The sequence below is a fragment of the Cricetulus griseus genome, chromosome 4 (assembly GCF_003668045.3).
Source record: "Cricetulus griseus strain 17A/GY chromosome 4, alternate assembly CriGri-PICRH-1.0, whole genome shotgun sequence".
Classification (NCBI taxonomy): Eukaryota; Metazoa; Chordata; class Mammalia; order Rodentia; family Cricetidae; genus Cricetulus; species Cricetulus griseus.
Window position 1 is genome coordinate 147,868,441 of NC_048597.1, and position 20,783 is coordinate 147,889,223.

At 43.2% G+C, this 20,783-nt stretch overlaps 1 protein-coding gene across 2 annotated transcripts; it reads right to left on the bottom strand.

Annotated features, from left to right (window-relative positions):
- Positions 1–2,158: 2,158 nt before the first annotated feature.
- On the bottom strand, positions 2,159–20,772 carry Ddx25 (DEAD-box helicase 25). 2 transcript variants are annotated; one of them, XM_027411789.2, is made up of 12 exons: positions 20,649–20,772; positions 20,015–20,081; positions 19,734–19,778; positions 19,001–19,136; positions 16,795–16,887; positions 16,585–16,687; positions 15,005–15,119; positions 13,396–13,573; positions 7,002–7,239; positions 5,946–6,108; positions 3,943–4,131; positions 2,159–2,378 (listed from the first exon to the last, which is right to left on the bottom strand). In XM_027411789.2, exons 1-12 carry the CDS (start codon positions 20,709–20,711, stop codon positions 2,317–2,319), a joined length of 1,452 nt encoding a protein of 483 aa, XP_027267590.1. In that variant the 5' UTR covers positions 20,712–20,772; the 3' UTR covers positions 2,159–2,316. The 2 variants fall into 2 exon arrangements, with proteins under 2 accessions (XP_027267590.1, XP_035299460.1); XM_035443569.1 differs by having other exon boundaries at positions 20,015–20,058; positions 20,649–20,737.
- Positions 20,773–20,783: the final 11 nt, after the last annotated feature.

Genomic DNA, 20,783 nt, shown 5'->3' on the forward strand with positions numbered 1-20,783 from the left:
CCGCTGAGGCCTTGCCAGAGATCTGCACTGGAAATGGTGTGTGTGTGTGTGTGTGTGTGTGTGTGTGTGTGTGTGTGTGTGTGTGTGTGTGTGGTTCCATTTAGGGCACCAAGGCTGAGATGAGCAGGATGGAGCCCAACTCATTTCTCCAATGGCGAGACAAAAAGACCTTATTATGTCTCTCACACTTGCTTATCCTAGGTCTTATGATTGGGGTCTAAAACTAGGGGAAATGTAAATGGATGAGGAGACAGCAGAAGAAAAATATTTACTTGCTAGAAGAGTAAATATTCATGGAGTTGCTATCATGGGTACCATATACTAAGAACACAACACTGACAGTTTCCAGACACAGAGAGGAAAGCAGATGCAGTATAAATAATGGAGCAGATATTCCTAAATGACAGCTCCTTTGGGAAAACTGTCTCAGAGAACCTCCCTGCCTCAACATCTTGTGGTGGTCTTTCCACTGCTTGTCTGACACTTTCAGCGCTCTACCTAAGAACTTCGGGATTCCATCCTCAGAGCAGCTGGGTTCGTCTAGCCAGGCAAGGGACTGGCAGTTTATCCTCAGCTCTCTAGGTAACTCCCAAGATGAGCTGGGTCTGGAACACTGCCCCTATGGACCCATGTTAGGAGACTGCCTTGGTGCTAAGAATGCCCCACAACCGTAGAGGGCCTGGTATATCCTAGAGGCCATTAGGGACCCATCTGTGTGACACTAGATACATGTGTTCCTCCTCCTTAGCTGATTTGATGCTGGCTTATACTGGGTCTCTGCTGAGGTGTCTTGAATCTTATTATCTCCACTTTCCATGCTGCTTAGCATGACGATGTCATGATAAACACCTAGTGCTGCACGAGGGAGCCTGCTGAGTCTCCTGTTTCTGAGCCCTGCACTTAGGGATCAACATGGGCACAGTGATATCTAAGTGGACTATCAAAATAGGTAAGCCGCAGACCTCATCCACAGCAGGGTGGCTATCAGTCACTGGAGACACCACCGGCAGCTTGGAGTATGGCAGAGCTGCAGGCTTCCGGCACAAAGCTTTGTGAGCCTCTAGCCATTCACCCCATTTTTTTTTCAAGCTCATGATTTAATTTCTAAGTAGCAAATGTGGTAATTAAGAACAATTTTGCTTGCAGAAATATGTCTGGATTCTCGTGGAAGATTTAAAATTTTCTTTGAAACACAGGGTCTTGCTGTGTTGACTAGGCTGGCCCCAGACTTGTGGGGATCCACCTGACTCTGCTTCCTGAATGCTGGCATTGCAGGTATGCACCAACATGTTCTACTGCATCAAGTTTTTATGAACAAAGCCTTTGACTCCCTGACATGTTACTTCTGGGCTTATTTTGATTTTAATTTTTTTGTGGATTCATGTGATCCATGCATGTGTGGGTGGGAGCATGTGTATGGGGGTGTACATGCATGCGTGTGGGAATGCAGATGCTTGTGGGCAAGTGAAGGACAGAGGCTGACATCACAGCTTTCCACCTGGTTTCTAGGACAGTGTCTTTCACTGAGCTGGGAGCTTGCCATTGCAGTTAGACTGACTTGGCCTGTGAGTTCCTGGATTTAGGTCTGGCCTTTCCATGGGTGCTGGGGATGTGAACTCAGACCCTTAGGCTTGCACAGCCAGCACTGTACCTGTGGAACCACATCTCCCCAGGTGCTGGCTTGTTGTTTTTGAAACCTTTATTGCCAACTTTTGGGAAATATCTAGAATAAAGCCACATTTTTAAAGACTATGAATTAACATGACGGAATAAACCTTTTCTAATTTGAAGACAGTAACAAGCAGAAGAGGGAAATATTCAGAAATTCTGGGTGTCATCTTAAATATAAAAAGGCAAAATGCTCTCTCTTCCAAAATTTTAAAGTTTACTTTCATCTGAGAGCATGGGGTGGGAATGGGGAAATTAAACACAGAAAGGGCAGTCTGTGAGCCAGGTCTGAAAATGTGTGACTTTTCTATGTCCTGCCAGCTTAAATTCTAAAATCGTTGGCATTCTACTGCCCCCTCGTGGTTCACAAATAGGTATGATCATATAAGCTAAATAAAATGCCATCTATGCAGCTCAGGGAGATGTTACTTGTAAATGGATTAGAAGAAGGAATCTTGCATTCTCATTTAAAACAATAACATGCTTCAAATTAATTTGGTTCAAAAAGACCTCAGGTCTTAGAATGAAGAGTAAGTACCATGACATTTATTTTCTCATCTGTGACAGTTTCACCTTGACAAAGCCTCAACAGAAAATTATCTTCAAAACCTGCTGGAACATTCTCACACAAACAACAAAGGCCTCTCTTCAATATTCGATCTTTTCAATCTCATCCATGTCTTCTGGGTCGAGCTGCTTAATATTGCTATCTGAAAGAAAGAATGAGAAAGGGACCAGTCTCATCCCAGGTCCTAAATGCATTTCATTCCAGCCAGCAAAACATTTCTGAAAACAGTGACGCCTTTGAAAATACATATTTCTTGCCAGGCATTAGTGGCACACACCTTTAATCCCAGCACTCCGGAGGCAGAGGCAGGCGGATCTCTGTGAGTTCAAGGCCAGCCTGGTCTCCAGAGCGAGTGCCAGGATAGGCTCCAAAGCTACACAGAGAAACCCTGTCTCGAAAAAAACAAAAACAAAACAAAACAAAACAAAAAAAGAAAAAAGAAAAAAAAAGAAAAGAAAATATATTTTTCTAAGTAGGCTGTGGTGGCACACGCCTTTAATCCCAGCACTCAGGAGGCAGAGGCAGGTGGATCTCTGTGAGTTGGAGGCCAGCCTGGAATACATAGTGAGTTCCAGGACAGCCAGGGATACATAGTGAGACTCTTTCTCAACAAACAAACAAATGAACAGGCACCCTGCTCTTGAGGCATTCTGCATAGAAAGACTGAGGTAAATAACACCTACCAAATAGCTGGACCCACAAAACTGTTTCAGCAGTAAATGGACTGGATCCAGAATGTACAAGTCTGGAAACCTTGAGCAAAAGAGGCTATGCTGACAGTGAGCAAAGTCAGGTAGGACCAAGCCTCCTCACTGTAGCTACTGCCCAAGAGTTCAGCACAGGAGTAGTGGCCTGCACGGCGATTCTCTCCTAGTCACTGCAGGTAGTTTAAGATGGGGTGCATAAGCAATTATTTAAAGTGTCTGTGAGATGTGCAGCAGTCAGCCTGAAAACCTTTACAAATTCCATTCCAAATGTTCTGTGAGTCCACTTCCTGGGGAGCATGCCCACTACTTCCAACAAAGCCCCATCCAAGAACATGGTACCTAAGGCCTTATTGCCATGCTCCCCATCCATGTCTGCTCTCTCTTGGGCTTGGGGTATTCTTTTGCTTGTCTCTTCAAGACAGATTCTCACTATGTGGCTCTGCCTGTCCTGGATCTCACTATGCAGGCCAGGCTGCCTTGAACTCACAGAGATCCTACTGCTGCTGCCTCCTGAGTGCTGGCATTAAAGATGTGCCGCTACACTTGGCTTTTGCAGAAGGGGGTACAGCTACCCAAGGCTCCCATTGAGTGCAGTCTCCAGTTCCTGCCCTAGGCTAGCTGAGCCTCTTTGTTTAGGTGTGGGGTAGGGAAAGGGTTGCAAAGCTCAGAAGTCAGGACTGTTCTGTACGAGAGGGTGAGACAAGAGAAGGAGAAACTATAAAGGAGGAAATTGGGACACAATAAATCCTAAAGGGTATCATAACTTTGTGGTATTGCTTTATGGGCTTACAATTCTACAGATTGCAGAATGAGCTCATGTTAACTCTACTCAATGCTTACAACCTCTGTTTAGCCATAATGGTATTATTAATCACTTAGCCTATGTTATGACTCTTGTTCCCGTATGGCTTCTGCTTCACACGATCCCTCCCCCTGCCCTCATGGCCACTATGAGCAAGTCTGTGGCTCCCACTGAGCATGTGAAAGCCTGCTACTTACTGAAGTGGTCCTGAATTTTCATAAGCAGGGGCAACTTATCCACTTCAATCATGTTGAAGGCCAGACCTTTTTTCCCAAAGCGTCCTGTCCGCCCTATACGGTGGAGGTAGGTCTCATAGTCTGGCTCTTCGGATTGGTTTACAGGAAGGTCAAAGTTCACAACGATGGTGACCTGCTTCACATCAATTCCTAGGAGAAGAAAGACACCACAGGGTCTTGTGATAATTTTTTTGGGACAAATCCACCAAGACCTGTATTTAACAAAGGAATTCTCACTAGTGGGTCAGAAAATAGGTCCATTTGCTTGCACACTGTGGTGTCTTTGATGGTAAGCAAGGCTAATTCTTCAGAAATCTAAAGAGGTACAAAGTGTGTATATGTATACGTGAGTGGGGACAGGGGAAAGAGAGGCCCTCACCGAGCATACAAGACCAAGCTCTTCCCTACTTTTGTGGAGCTAAATCCCCTGCAAGCTCATAGGTGCAGGGTCTTCTTACCCATTGTGGGATGCAGCTCAACTCTTTCCCATGGCTATGTTCTCATCAGGCCTTTTTTTCATCCCTTGCCTCAACTGTTACAACTTCCATGTTACATTCCATGTTACAATGCTTTTCCCTCCATCTCTTCTCCCACTCTTTAACATCTCACAGGATGGTCACCACAGCAACATGAAGGGCACTTGTGCTCACAGCCAAGAATACATGTTCCTCAAGCCCTCAAACCACCTCGGGCTCATCTCATCTTCATGCTCAGTTCCAGCTACAAGGAATAGCATTTTCCAAAGCCACTGTAGTTTCCTACCCAATAGGAAAATGACATGGTTCAGTGGTAGATTGCCTACCGTGCAAGCACAAGACCCTGGGTTCAATCCCCAGTATTAAAAATAATCAGAACTATCTTCCTTCCATAATTTTCAACCCTAGTGCTATCTAGGATACCTGTATGCTCTCTGGGCCTGCCATCCCCGCACTGACAGGCTGTCCACATCATGATCTTGTCCTCTCTGCTCTGAGCCTTCAGTCTGGAGCTTTCTGTGACCATTTCCCCCCTAGGGCCTGAGATTGTTCTGTCCAAAAAGGAAACCATGAAACTTCATTCACATTTAAATGAGACAAATTTTAAAAAATCGAGTTCCTCACTCAGACTGTGGTGTTTCAAGTGCTCAGGAGCTGACATGGTTAGTGGCCACATGGTTTGAGTGTAGGCTGACCTAGAGAACATGGTTTGAGTATAGGGTCCTATCAAGGGTGTGGGAAGGATAAAGAAAATAGGCAGTCCCCTTTATTAACACTCCCCAGCCTGAAACTGTAGATTTCAAACTCAAAACACCTGAGATACTAACAATGCTGACATCATTAGTTATTAGGGTAATGCAAATTAAAACCACATGGAGATGCTACACATGTCCACCTGAATAGTTGAAACAAGACACTGACAAGATTAATGAATCACAAGGATGTGGAACAATAACAATGGGAGAACACCCTGCTGGTGGGAGTGCACAATGGTTGAGGCCCAGTGGAAAAGCAGTGCAGTTTCTCAGAAAGCAGTCCCACTGCTAGGAATTTACCCAAGAGAAATGAAGACATATGTAGATACAAAGACCTACACATGAGTTTTTATTACAGATGCATACAAAGTAACCCCTAGCTGTAAGCAATTCAAATAACCAACTTGTAAATGACTGAACTATCAGTGGAATGCTATGGTCAATGAAGACACAAAACTACTGTTGCATGTAGCAAACATAGCTGGGGAAATTCAGCAGCACCATGCATGTTCAGTGGACAAAGTCAGATACAAAGGCTATACACTATATGATTCAACTTAGGCAGCAGTCTGGAAGAGAAATCTCATCAGCAGTTGCCAGAGTCTATGTGCTGGGAGGAGATTAAGTGCAGAGAAAGATAGCGCAATGTTGGAGAGGTGCAGGTTCTGATTTTGGTTACAGTGGTGTTTACATGATTGCATACATTTCACAGTAACACTTAACTTGCACGAACCTCGAGCACAGACATTGGTTGTTATCAGAACTTTCTCTTTCCCATCTCGGAACCTCTGGATGATGGAAGCTCGCTGTTCCACTGTGAGTTCCCCACTTAGCAAGGACACCTGGTGGCCATCTTGCATCATCTCCACCGTCAGCCACTTGGCATTTCGACGTGTCTATGAGAGAAATAAAAGTAGTGGGTCAAAGCAGACTGGCTATCCCTGTGATGCCCCTGGGTGCAGGGTGAGAGCTGCAGAGGGATTTGTTTCCTTCTTCTCGAAGTCTTCCACGAAGCCCTAGTCTGTGACATGGCCTTCTCTGCATTTCTAAGAATCAGATCTCTCAACCTGACCAATCTTTGCCCTTCTTTTCCACAGACAGATGACAAAAGCAAACCAACAAATACTATAAGAGTTCTCCGAAGGAGCCATGTAATTAACCATCTTTATGTACACAATAAAATAGCTACCCCATTTCTGTCCCACCACCACCACCACCATCATTTTTGGTAAACAGACCAAAAAAGGAAACAATTCCAAAGCTAAGTAACTTGCCCAGTTCCAATGGCTAATCTGGGGCAGAACTGAAGTTGTCTCATTCTACAAAGGATTTCAGTTTTGTCCAGATGCCAGGCTAGATAGAGTACGGGATGTGTCTCAACACCCTGCTCATAAAGCTTAGCATGTTCACATGGTAGGGACAAAAATAAAAAATATGAGCATGAAAAGGGTCAGATAACAAAAAGCAAACACAACTCCCTCCACCCCAGCCCACATAAAATAAACATAGTGGGGTTATCAGTTTAAGTAACATCATAGCCTCGGAAAAGCTACAGGAAACCTCAAGCCAAGTATGGAAGTGTTAGCAGCAGGGCTTCTAAAAGGGACCTTGATTTATGATCCTATCCCATCAGCCAAGCTTCCTAAGTTCTACCCTGAAATGGGAGATTCTATTCAAAGCTGATCTGAGGGTTAAACTAAACGCAGTGCCTGGCTGGCTAGAGTGCATTTATTCATAGTCTCCCCGTCCACTTGTATGGAATCTGTTCATGGCAAAGACACAGGCTTGCCTGGCAGAAGATGATAGCCTGGCCAATGGTGATGCCGCCATAGATGTTACACAGGGCTTGATATTTGTCTTTTCTGTTTTCACACAACACATAATACTGTCGGATGTTGTTCAGGGTCAGTTCCTCTTTTCGTAACTTGATAACATTGGGGTCAGGAATGATTCGTTCAGCAAACTGCCACACAGAGTCCTCAAAGGTTGCCGAAAAGAGGAGCATCTGGCATTCGGAGGGTAAAGCTCTGAAAGAGAAAGAAAATGTCCATCACGCAGCTAGCAGCCTGTCACTCTTTAAGCCCTGGCTTCAGCGGCTCTATGCACACATGTAGCACAAGTGGCGCTATGTGCTGTGATCAGCTCCTCCTTCATGCAACACGTCAAACATCCTGGCCCTATCTGCCACCAAGAATTTGGAACAATATAAATGGAGTGTGACTCTCGGAGCAAAGTTTAGGTAAACACTGTAGAGGGTCGGCAGTCACTCACGTTAATCTTCTCCTACTGTAATATGCAGTAGTCTCACACTGGATATACATCTAAAGGGAATGACATGAACCACTTAACAACCAAAAGAAAGGAAAACAGACTGGGGGTTGGTGAGCAACTCCCACAAGCGCTCTAATTATTATAAATATTCTCCTGGGTAGGAAATTAAGGGACCTTTTTAGAAGCCCTACCCCCCTTGACTTCTAAATCTTGAGTTCTGACTCTTTTACTCTAAAACATAAACACACTATCTTTCTGGTTATAGAGGATGGCAAGAGGGGAGTCTCCCTTGACCTCTAGCAGTAATGAACTGCCGGATTCCTTACTTCAGCAGCTAAGCACTTACTACCAGGAGACTAGTGCAGAAATGCCACATTTGGAGCTATGAGGCTTAATGGTAGGTGGGCATAAGTCACGTGGTTGAAGGGAAGAAATCAAACAAAAATATGCATACTTCCTGGTAGCCTCTCCTCACACAGACTGTCAGCAGCCAAGTGCAGAATATTCCTTTATACTGTGTGAATACATGTTGCTGTGATGGTTTAATAAAAAAGTTCACTGGCCAATAGCTGAACAGGAGGGTAAAGTTAAGCTGGAAAGCCAAACTGAGAATGATGGGATGAGGAAGGGCAGAGTCAGAGGAGTTGCCAGCAGACGCAGGGCAAAGCAAGATGGGCATTCTGGACTGAGAAAAGGTACTGGGCCACGTGGCAAAGTGTAGATAAGAACTATGGGTTAATTTAAAGGAAAGAGTTAGCTGGTAACAAGCCTGAGCTATTGGCCAAGCATTTATAATTAATATAGACCTCAGTTTGTTTATTTGGGAGCTACTGGCAGGACAGAAACTTCTGCTTACAGCTAAGCTCTATCTCCTGGAAGGAGATTGGAGCATCACACAGTTCTATTCTAATGTCCCCCTCCCCCAATGACAACCATCCTAATGTAAAGCTTCCAAGGCAGACGTACACTGAGCTGCCTACTGGAATTTCAGTGTCTCTGACTATGAAAGAATAGGCAAGTATTGCCAGAAAGGGAGAAGAAAGGTCCACCCTTTTGTGAAAGACAGATGCAACAAACAAACAGAAGAGCTGGCCAGTTCACAGATGATGTTGAAACTGGGATTAGATCAAAAACCAAACCAGCAACAATACCTTGCAAAAATACTGAAACTGGTACCCTTGGTGAGAGAAGGTGGATGTTGTATCCACAACACAAGAAAAGGAAGTGGGGACTGCAGAGATGGCTCAGAGATTAAGAGCACTGGCTGCTCTTCCAGAGCTTCTGAGTTCAATTCCTATCAATTACAAGGTGGCTCACAACCATCTGTAATGAAATCTGGTGCCCTCTTCTGGCCTTCAGGGATACATGCAGGCAGAACACTGTATATATAATAAATAATAAATCTTCTTTAAAAAAGAAAAGTGATGGGAAAGAAACAACCAGAAAATACCACTGGTATGATCCAGACAGGAAAAAGAAAGCCAAAGGCTGCATTTTCACCTCAGACAGAAGGATGTGCACAACAAAACACAGATGAACACAGCACCTGGAGGAAAGCCTTTAGACTAGTGATAGGGGCATGGATGTAAGAGGTCAGTGTAGAGACAGACTTGTGAGTTTATGGAGAGAAAGGCAGTGCCTACAAATTTCTGAATTTGGATTCCTCAAGAGCCCAGTGCTACTGACAACAGTAGCCCCTCAATTACTTAACCACAGCATCCAAATGAGCATGTGTTACTGTGTTGTCCCTGGTATCTACCTCCGTGACATGGAGTAGCTGTAGTGCATGGTTTATAGTACGGCATCTTAAACTGTGGGCTCTGACCGCATCTGAGTAATGTAACTGAATGTAGACTGCATTTGCGTAAAAGGCATCTGAGTGAGCAAAGGCCAACAATTAATTCAAAATCAAACACATAACGAACCTGAGGAGTTTCTAGTAGAACTTGCCTGGGTCGCATAGTGAGACTTCCCTGAGCACTTGGCCAGTTCACTTTGTGCCATGTATACCACTGAAGCCATACAAAATATCAACAAATGCTCCTTGAGACACTCGGCTCAGACTGGTCACTACTGTATGTATGCGTGTGAGCTCCCTACAAAGCTTTCTGCTCTCATAGAAAAAAAATTTCCTTAGCATGTTCTTCTCAAATTAGTATAGTGTGATTTCTGGGCTGTTTGATTTTTTTTATTTTTTATTTATTTTTTTTATTTTTTTTATTTTTTGGTTTTTCGAGACAGGGTTTCCCTGTGTAGCTTTGGAGCCTATCCTGGCACTCGCTCTGGAGACCAGCCTGCTTCTGCCTCCTGAGTGCTGGGATTAAAGGCTTTCACCACCAACACCCGGCAAGCAGAGAGAATTTAAGGCCTGGTTTAAAACTAAGTGGTATGTCTCTATCACATCCTTCACCCCAGAGCTCAGGGAACCCCACAGAAGAGGGGGAAGAAAGAGTGTAAGAGCCAGAGGTAAAGGAGGACACCAGGAGAACAAGGCCCTCAAGCACGGCTCATATGAACTCACAGGGCTGACATGGTCTGAGTATATATTACAACTTTCAGCTTAATATTCTTATGGGACTCCTTGTGTAAGATTGAGTGGGTCTCTGGCTCTTGTGCCTGCTCCTGTGACTCTTCCTTCTGTTCTGCTGCCGTATTCAACTTCAATATGAAAGTTTTTGCGTTTGAGAACAGGCAGGACTATATAAGTTAGTCCCAGATCAGCCTGGGCTACAGAAGTTTTTTTCAACACACACACACACACACACACACACACACACACAAAGATACTTAGATTTTAAAATGGAGATGATATATATGAAATTTTCATAAAACAAAGAAAATAAAAGACAGTTTTGCTTGTATCTCACCCAAATATAAACTAGCAGTAGGGTGTAAATATAAATTGTGGCAAATTCTATTCATCCCACAAAACTCCTTATCAAACATAACAAAAATGGTCCTAACAGCTACATGTCTGGCATACTTTGCACTTGACATCTTAAAAAGCATGTAATATCTGGCCATGATATTGAGCCTTTCATTATCAAAGTTTTGGGCCACTTTTCAGTTTAAAGTCTGTACTTGGTTAAGATCTTGAACTATGAAGACATGCTCATATGGTGACTACACTGTTGGTGGCTCTGGAAAGATGAACAATGAGTGTAAACAGATGTCCTTCTCCAAATTGGAAACACAGTGAGAAAGGGAACAGAGAATGGATCACCAGGAAACACAAATGGTACCCTGCTTTTAGTAACATAATGTATAATTATTTCCATTTTTAATGCTTCTTGTTTGCAATGACTGTGTCCTATATTGGCTTTCTCAACAGTTGGTCATTCTAGGAAAAGAAACAACTTCAGAGAATTCCCAGAACTTGCAGGCATGGGGTTTGATAATGAAAATCAACAAACTCTAGTAAGAATATCAGGATATGGAGATGGCAGGAGACCCCACCGGTAGGCTAAAAACAAAGTCTGGGAGAGCAGGGTGACATTGAAGCTTTTGGCCACAGGAGCAGAAGCTCACAGTATTGATCATGTATAAAGTTACCCAGGGAAAACTGTTCTGTCTTCAACATGCATCTGAAATTGGAAGAATGGTTTTCAACACAGGATTCCTGTGCAATAAATACCAGTCAAAAAACCAGACTTACACGGCAATAAAACATGGTGAGACACAGAACGCTAAAAAAAAAAAAAAAAAAAAAAGCCCAGGAACTTCTTATTTGCTATAAAGAAGAGATCAGAAAATACAACCCACAACATTAAGGAAATTACACAAGAATACAGGAACTGAGAGATGCAAAACAGCAAATGAGCAAACAACAACACAGCCATGGTTAGACCACACATCAGGGCTGGAGAGGGAGACCTTGAGAGACCTCAGGATAAATAGAAGCCAATGGATTAAAAATAGGGTGTGTCTACTGCTGTTGTCCTTGCTTAGCTCAAGTTTAGGCAGCCATGTCACTGTCTCTTTATGGGTGTTGCTTTTGACATTACTAGGAAACACAGTACCTCAGTAGACTACCTGTTCCTTGGGCCCTTACAGTTTCATTACCCCTCTTCCTCAATGATCTCTGAGACTTAGGTGGGTGAGATTTTTGTAGATGTATCCAATGGGACTGGCTCCACAACTACATTTTGATCAGTTGTGGTTTTCTATAATGGTCTCTGTCTGTTGCAAAGAGAAGTTTCCTGGGGTGAAGACTACATGTATCTGTGGACTGCAACCCTACACAAAGTACTACAGGCAAAAAGCAATGCTGAGAGCAGGAGAAACAGTCTTCCCCAGGGCAGAGTATACCAACTGCTTGCTCAATACCAAATGGTCATCCCTGAACACACACATACAGTAACATTATGCAGACCAAGTAGGTTTTACTAAGTAATATATGTATAAGCAAATACATGTAACAACAATTTTAGAAAGAGGTCATGAATTTGAAAGAAAGCAAAGAGGGGTATGTGGGATGGTTTAGAGGGAGGAAAGAAAAGGAGGAAATAATATAATTATGTTATAATCTCAAAAATAAAAGTTAAAAGTTATAAACATAAAAAACATGATTTGACTATGTGAAGAAACCACTTGCATATGACACACATGATGGAATGGTTAGAGAAAAGCTAAAGATCCCTACACAGGGATAATGCCATGGGAAAAAGGCAATAATCAACTCTAAAGGAAAAGTTGTGTAACAAAAACAAAATAGTAACACTACACTGCTGGGCCCAGCAGTAAACAGTGTATGCATGCATGTATGTGTGTACTTAATATAAACAGTGTTGCCATAATCAAACTCTCATGATTTAACCACTGAGGGAAAATAGGGAGAATGGGCAAGGGTAGTATTTTTAAAAGAACTGAGTTCTACTTCTTACACTGAGAAGTAAGAAGACAATGACTGTATATCAGCAAAAAGTAATGTGAGCATATTGTTTACGATCTGAAGGTTGGCATCAGAAAAGACAGGCATGTTATTGGGACTGAACAGACAGGAGACTACTAGCACTCATTATAAGATTTGAAATACTATTGAATTTTTTTTTTTTTTTTTGAGACAGACAGAGTAACAGCCCTGACTGACATGGGATTCACTCTGTAGACAAGGCTGGCCTCAAACTCAGAGATCCACCTGCCTGTGCCTCCCAAGTGCTGGGATTAAAAGTGAGTGCCACCACCACCTGGCAATACTACTGAATTTAAAGTTGAGTAAATACTACTCCCACCTGCTCCCCCTCCTTGAGACAGGGTTTCTCTGTGTAATAGCTTCTGGCTATCCTGGAACTTGCTTTGTTTCAGGATGGCCTTCAACTCATAGAGATCCACCTATATCTGCCTCCTGAATGCTGGGATTTAAGGTGTACACCACCACCTTAACTTCATTAAAAGAAAACAAACAAAAAAGAGCAATGCAGATTTTTAACTTCCCTCTCCAAATCTCAATGCAGGGAGTGCGAGGAAGAGCTCAAAATGTGTTATCGGAAGCCCTTCGGGTGATCTGATAGAGTAATTTGGGGAAATGGTATGATTTACTTACAAATTAGAAGCAGGACTAGACCTGCTCCAACACCACGTGTTTTCTATTCTAGCCCCTTAGCCATCACATCTTCAAGGCAGCCTTCAGCAGATTCCTTCAGGATTCTGCTCAGGATATAAAACATGATTGGCAAAATCTGGTGTGACCCAGGACACACCCTTCACTTGGAGGCCTGCACTGCAAAAGTACAGCAGATAGGCACGCACACAGTGAAGCAGTCTGAGGGGTCCCAGAGTCAGTGAAAACCTAAAGTCAATCCGGAGGTGAAGAGAGCAAGAAATGAAGCAATGGAAGTAATTAGGAAGAGTAGACAAACAAAATTGATCATTTAGACTGAAAATCCAGGAGAAAGGATGAATGTGAAGATTACCTTTGGATACGAATACTCTGATCTGAGAATCCTTGGGTGTCAATCATCACATCTGCTTCATCCAGGACAAATACACGGATCTTAGTCAAATCAATCAATTTTCGCTTAAAACACCAATCTAGGACAGTCCCAGGAGTACCAATTATAATCTGTTTGGTGACTTCAGTGCCCCTAGGAACTGTGGAGAAAAGGGTTTTAAGTTCCTGTAGATATAAACAGCAGCTAGACTCACTCTAATAGGACACAGGCTAGGATAATGTGACATAGTGATTGGTGGCAAGAGTAGAGTATCAGTTTTCAAGTACAAATCCTGAGGGTCATGGGTGTATTTAGATTCTGCATAATTTTAGGATGGATTCCAGAGTTCTATTTATGATAATAATATCCCTATATATTTGATTATGCTCCATGGTCATTTAAAAAGCTATGCATAGATAAAATGGATATCGTGGCATCCTGTAGGCCTAGCTACTCAGAAAGCTGAAGTAAGATGATCACTTGCTCACATAAGTTCAAGACCAGCCTGGGCAACACAGTGAGACACTGTCTCAAAAATAAATAAATAAATAAACCCCACAAGCAAACAAACAAGAAAACCCAAAGCAAAGTAAAGCAAATAAAACCATATTCTGCATTTCTATTGTCCTGTGGAAATAATGGCATGGCCTCTGGGAAACTGGTTAGTTATGGCAGTACAGGCAGGGAAGCCAGCTTCTTTGGAGACTACAATTGGGGTGAAGGCCATGGCTAGTGTACCACTGCATGATCTGAGACCCCATTTCAGCTACAGGAACTGGGGGTACACTCAGGAGACAGCATTCAGCTGGCATGCACAAGGCCCCAGTGTCTAACTCCGGTACGCCCCAAACAAAACCAAACCCTCCAAACCACAAAGCCTTTCCAAACGGCAACAACAAAAATGTTCACTAAGTCTAGATGTAAAAAAATATGGGCTGCTGCTGTAAAGCCAGTCAGAGGGTGGTGTGACATGCTTCCATGTTTGTGAGCACTCAGTGAAGCAAACGTGCACATGCATTTGCATGGGCTCAAGAACAGCAAAGCTGGCTTCCTATCCTTTTCCTGGGGCAAAGAAGGGCAGACTGCCATCTCCTAATCTTCATCCTTTAAAGTTGCAGTTTCCATGCTAAGCATGTAGTAATTAAACGAAAAATCTCCAGTAAAACTTGCTTGTCGCCGGGCATTGGTGGCACACACCTTTAATCCCAGGCAGAGGCAGGCGGATCTCTGTGAGTTCGAGGCCAGCCTGGTCTACAGAGCGAGTGCCAGGACAGGCTCCAAAGCTACACAGAGAAACCCTGTCTCGAAAAACAAAAACAAAACAAAACAAAACAAAACAAAACAAAAAACTTGTTTGGCACAAAATCACCAAGTCTCAAAAGTGAACTACAATAAAAAAGGCATCCTCTTCCAAGATGTGGGAATAATGTGCTGTTTGCTGTGTCCTTGTTATATGCCAGGCTGCGCCAGTGCTTAAGTCTGGACTGCTTCAGTTAGTGGTATTTTTCCCACTTTAGAGGTGAGAAAGCAGAGAACTTAGGTGTGAAGCCAGGATTTAACAAATAGCCAAGGCAGGCTGACTGGTACATACTTCGATTTCCTCGAATGGCATACATCACTTCAACATCCACACAGAATTTCCCCATCCTTTCAACCACACGGCCAGTCTGTAGAGCCAGTTCATAGGTAGGAGCCAGGCAGAGGCACTGTGAGATAGAAGAGGGGAGGGGGAAGGTTCACACAAGCCACTGTTCAAATTTGAACCACAATTAAAAGTTGTACGGGAAGAGGCATAGAAGTGACACAAGATTTTAGCTGAATGAAACATTTTAAATTGAATGCAGTTTGACAGATAAGGAGTTGATATGTTTGAGGTGGATACTGGTGGGGGGGTGAGGAGGTGAGGGGTGGTGGGTGGGGTGGGGCTGTAGAGCAAAAAAATAAGTTACTTTATATATTCCTCTCTACAGGGCTATTTAGAAATACAAGTTACTGGTCACTGTCTTTTGATGGTGGGAGAAAGGGATGTAGGGGCTGGGAATCCATGAAGAAGGCAAGACAAACCACAGCTTGTACAACAGCTATCCCTTTTGATTTGCTGTAAATTAAGATTCTGCCTGTTTCCAGTGTGCTCTGCTTAATCCACATTATAAGTGCATAATCCTGACTCGTAACATCCCCCCTACTCCCATTTGCTAGTCCATCTCACATAGAAGTGGTGACTTCTATGTGGATGAAGATGCTGATGGAAGAAACTGGTGATATTTAATGTGTTTGTGTGCAGGATCTATGGAAGAGAAGGCAGCCACTAAAGTGCTAAAAATAGTATCCATACACATTTTCAACACATGGGCTCAAGCATGGCTCTCTGGAATAATTTAATGGATACTACAGTTTCAATATCAATCTCAGTATCCATAACTGGAAAGCACACTTCCTGTGCTTGGCCTCCATCACGTGCATCTACAATTTATAGGAATCGCTGGCAGCTGGCTGAGAAAAGCTTTTAGCATATATGAGAAGTCAGCCCGTGAAAGAACTTTGTGAGTTCCCTTTGGAGGAAAGAGGGAAACTGTACCAGACTCTTTTTGTGCAAAGAAACATGAACAGAACTGTGAGCCAGGTGCCCCAACCAGTCACTCTGTGACATGTTCTCCCCCCAAGAGTCTCTGGTAAATGAGTGAACTGTATGCCCTTCTAACCCTACCACTAAGCAGCCACCATCACTGTACTGTACGCTTACTTATTCCAAGCATAGTGCTAGCAATGTAGGTGGTTTCACTGACTCCACATGACAGCTTTACGAGAAAAACACACACATTTACCATCCAATGCTTAATGGACCGTGTCTATGATCCAGGCACTATGATGGGTGGAGGAGTCAAGTATGATGCTCCATACCTTCAGAGTGCTGACTTTACAGAGAGGAAACAGACTCTGGGAGATTTACTAACTGGCCCTTGACACTCAGCTAGGTGCCCAGTGGTGGCAAGGCTGGAACTGGAGGCAGCTGGACTCTAAGGCTGGTGCTGTGCATTACTCTAGGATTTTATGAAGGAATGCCTATTCTGCATTTTACTGCAGTAATCACACATGTGCAGAAAGACCAGGCATTGTTGAAACATTGTTGGCATCACAGTTACAATTATTTCCACCACAGCCTTTCCTTACCTGTGGAAACAATTCCAAGGCATTCACTCTGCTTAGCATTGCTAAGACAAAGGCAGCAGTTTTCCCGGTTCCGGACTGGCTTTGTGCTATGAGGTTCTGGGGACTGTGAAAAGAGGAGAGGGCTGGGTATAAACTGAATACGAGATTCTGGGTATAAATAGAAGAAACCAAAAACAACCAACTTAGAAGACCACTACCCTGTAAACTCACGGATGTGCAAGCATCATAGGGAGGGCCATCTCTTGGATTTTGGATGGTCTGTTAAATCCCATTGCGTAAATCCCTTTTAATAACTCTTCCTTTCTGTAAAATGATAAATAAATAGATGGAAGCATAGGTAGATAGCTAAATAAATAAATTAATTAATAAAATTCTCAAACATGCAAAGCCTCTGCTGGTCAGCAGCCTCATTAATATGTGTACCAGTAGCTTTTAGAACTTGATAGATGCACTTCTGAGGCAAGCCAAATTGAAACCGAGCATTGTCACTTTTCTATGACACAGTGCCTGACAGGAACAACTTAAGTGTTTATTTTAGCTCACAGTTTAAGAAGGGAGAGAGTTCACTATGCAGGTGGGGGAGATCATGCTGGAGAGAGTGTGAGGTTGCTGCTCTCACTGTGTCCGCAGTGAGAAGATAGAGAGACAAATGTTGATGCTTGGCCACCAGACGGTGCCACCCACAAGCAGGATGTTCTTTCCTCCTCACCTAAACCCCAGGGGAAACACCCTCAGAGACACCCCCAGATGTGTATGACCCAGGTCATTCCAAATCCAGTGAAGTTGGCAATAAAGATTGACCATCTACAAGCACTGAAAGCAATACTTAGAAATACATTATTTATACCTCAACACTGCTCGCCCCAACTATATACAATCATGCCTCTACGTTAATAATCACTAAGATATTCCAGCCTAGGTTAAAGGAAGTGGGCAAGGCCTAAAGCCCAACTTTCTGTTAGGGAGGTGGCTGTGGGTGAAGATTCATTGGATAAAAGGAGTGTATCTGTTTACTACAAGAGTTATTTTCCCATGGAACTGGGAAACAAAGTGGCATTTACAGCTTAATTCCTTTTCGTGAATGATAGAAATTTTCAGAAAAGAAAACATTTTATTGGGGTGATTCTGTTATCATTTCTCTCAGACTCATTATCCTGAAATCACTTTGCTGATGTAAGAACTTTAAATGTATCTTTCCTGTACTTCTCTGCAAAATGTCAGGAGGAGAGCAACACCAGTGGGCTGGAATATCTATACCTTTCCCAAGTCACTCACATGTTTGGACGTTCTTTTCTTTTTTCTGATTTTATTTTTTCAAGACAGGGTTTCTCTATGTAGCCCTGGCTGTCCTGGCACTGTCTCTGTAGACCAGGCTGACCTCAGACTCACACCTCTGCCTCCTGAGAGCTGGTAATAAAGGTGTGGTGGCATGACTACATTTGGATGTTCTTAATGAGGTACATTATGTGGTGCATGACTGGCAGCCACATTTTAATCACAGGCAGAACTCTACCACTTAGAACATGTCTGGGCATCAGGATGTTGGATATTTTCCTTTATGTAAGTTCATATGTTACTATACCTTTCTCTTGGAAATCAAATATTGTGTGTTCCCAATTGGGACCCTGGCAACAAAGGCCAAATGAGAAAGAGGAATCCAATCCTCTGAAATCAAGTAAGATATCTTCCAGATCCACAAACCATTTCTCTACTACACAGTAAAATTTCCTGCTAAATAGAAGCAACACTGAGCTACAATGAGTCCTGGGATGATCGACCCAGCAGCTGCTCACACTCACTCACAGGCTCTAAATTCAAGCAATGGGACCCCTGAGGCTGGGCTAAAGGTGTGTCTAGATTTGCCTTTTGGTGGTTGGCCAAACTACTACCTAACCAAGTCCATTCTGCCTACTGTGTATGGCAGGCAAAATAAGCCTGGTTTGGCCCACACGCATCTGTTATCTTTCCTTTTTTTTTGTTAGAATATATTTTCTTCATTGCAATTTCAGCCATAGGGGATGAAAACTCATTTGAGAAAATTACTCATTTTATTACCATTTGAAATAAATTATGGTTAGCAAAGCAAAGGCTCGTACTTTTAAAAAGGTGGTTAAGAGGGTAATGTTTGGGTCATCAATGCTCTGATATGGAGAGTGACAATATGGCTGTGCTTGGTTTGGTATCCCCCTGACTCCTGCAAGACTAAAATATTTACCTATACTAACAAAATGTGCTCAGTATGCTAGGCAACTTGGATATCCAAGCATTCCTTGAGTTTAATTGCTTGTAATATATACAATCTATTTTAATACAACATACTAGAAAATAAAGGGGGTTCTGATGTTTTTGGTATCAGCATACTGGTTAGTGCTTGTTAGCATAAGCATTCTTACATTCTAGAAGTTAAGATACTCACAGCCGTAGCTCTTCAAATGTTTTCACCGAGTAGAGTGGAGAGCTGGGATCTTTCTGTAAGACTTCCACACGGTGGCTGGATTCTACTAAGGACTGACGGATTAACTTGTTTAAGAGTGAATTGGCTGCCAAATCCACTAGAAGAGCAAAAACAAAAGGGGGCATCAAGCTTCCTGAATGGCATCTAATTAGTTGTTTTCTCCTACTCAGTAGAAGTATACAAAACAACTGCAACTATTCTCATCTTTCTTCTAAAAATAAAGTTCGAGAAGGAATGCCATAGCACTGAGAATTCCCTCTTTTACAAAGATCCAGTTTCTCATGCTCTGCTGCACCAACCCCTGACCTTGAGCAAACCAACATGGAATCATGACAGGATCTAATTCTTCCTTGCAAAAATTGAAAATTCTTAACGTATTCCTTGCAGTTTCCATTTTCATTTTACCAATACTACCAAAATGTGCTCAGTATGCTAGGCAACTTGGGTTTCCAAGCATTCCTTGAGTTTAATTGCATGCAATATATACAATCTGTTTTAATACAACATACTAGAAAATAAAGGGGGTTCTGAAGTATATATACCCTCTCTTAATTTAGTAATTTTGTCCGATAGTATTTATTCAAAAAGAAAGCAAAGATAGTGCTTTCCCAATGCAAACCTATTCAGTAACATTATTAAAGTGATAATAAACCAAGCAATACTAGAAAAGTGCACGCAAACAAACAGCTCTTACCTACATCGTCTTCATCATCATCTTCCTCGGTGTTAAGAGAGCCGTCTAAAAGGGTAAAAGAGAAATGATAAATGTAAAGAAAAAAGTTGAAAAAAATACAGTGCACTCTTAAAATTTCTCACAGGTTTTACAGTGTATGCAGACAATTGTCTCCAGGAAGACTAAAGTTATTGGGAAGTGCACGTAAATTAAAAGGAGCCAAAGCTATTTCAGCTGGCAGATGCAGGGTGAAAGCAAAGATGTTTAATTAAGCAAGTCTCATTTAGCCTAGCAGCACTCACCTATGTTTGGGACTGTGGTACTCCTAATACCACGGAGGTTCTTCCTGGGGTGGACGAGATTTGAAAACTATTGAAAGGCACAAATTTCAACCAATGTTAGGAAGGAGGACATGAAGCAGGAATCCTGGTGCTATCCTACAGCAGTGACAGGGAAGACCACCCCAAACTGCTTCCTTTGCAATGTTAAGGATTAATGATTTCATTAATCGGTCCACTGCATTAATCATTCTATAAAAGGATGACAGTTTCCATAGTCTCTTCATAAGGTCTCTTAGTCTGAATACGGGTAGTACCTAGGTGGAAGGGGGTTTACGATGCCTACAAGGGAAAGGTGGCTTTGAAAATGGGAAACCTGCTACATGGTCAAAATTAGGAGAGGAGAAAACTCAGTACAACTAGAACTAGCAGCTGCGTTCTCTATCTGGATTTCCAAGGGTCTTTGCCCTTTCACAAGGTCTGCCCTCCCTCTGGGGGTCTCCTTTTCCGTGGCCCTTCCACCCCTGCCCACACCTCCCCCATCACTTGACACCCACTCCAAACGCCAGCGGGGCGCGCCCCCCTCCCAGGGGACTTCCCTCGGGAGTCCTTGTTCTAGCTCCCGCCCGTGGACCCTCCCCTGCTCAGCGGCGGTTACGTGGCTGTTCAGCCGCTCGCTCTCTGCCGCCCCAGCGTCGCCTCCCCAAAGTAACGACGCCATAGCTGCGGTCTCCGCTCTCGCCCCCGGCACGTGCTGCCACCCCCGCGCGGGGCAGCGCCGGCTCGGCTCAGT

Coding starts and splice junctions, on each gene's coding strand:
- Ddx25 (XM_027411789.2), bottom strand. CDS start 20,711: ATGGCGTCGTTACTTTGGGGAGGCGACGCTGGGGCGGCAGAGAGCGAG. Junction 7,240..13,395: donor CAGAGTATTCGTATCCAAAG/GTAATCTTCACA, acceptor TTTCTCTTTCAG/AGCTTTACCCTCCGAATGCC. Junction 4,132..5,945: donor AACCAATGTCTGTGCTCGAG/GTTCGTGCAAGT, acceptor TTCTTCTCCTAG/GAATTGATGTGAAGCAGGTC.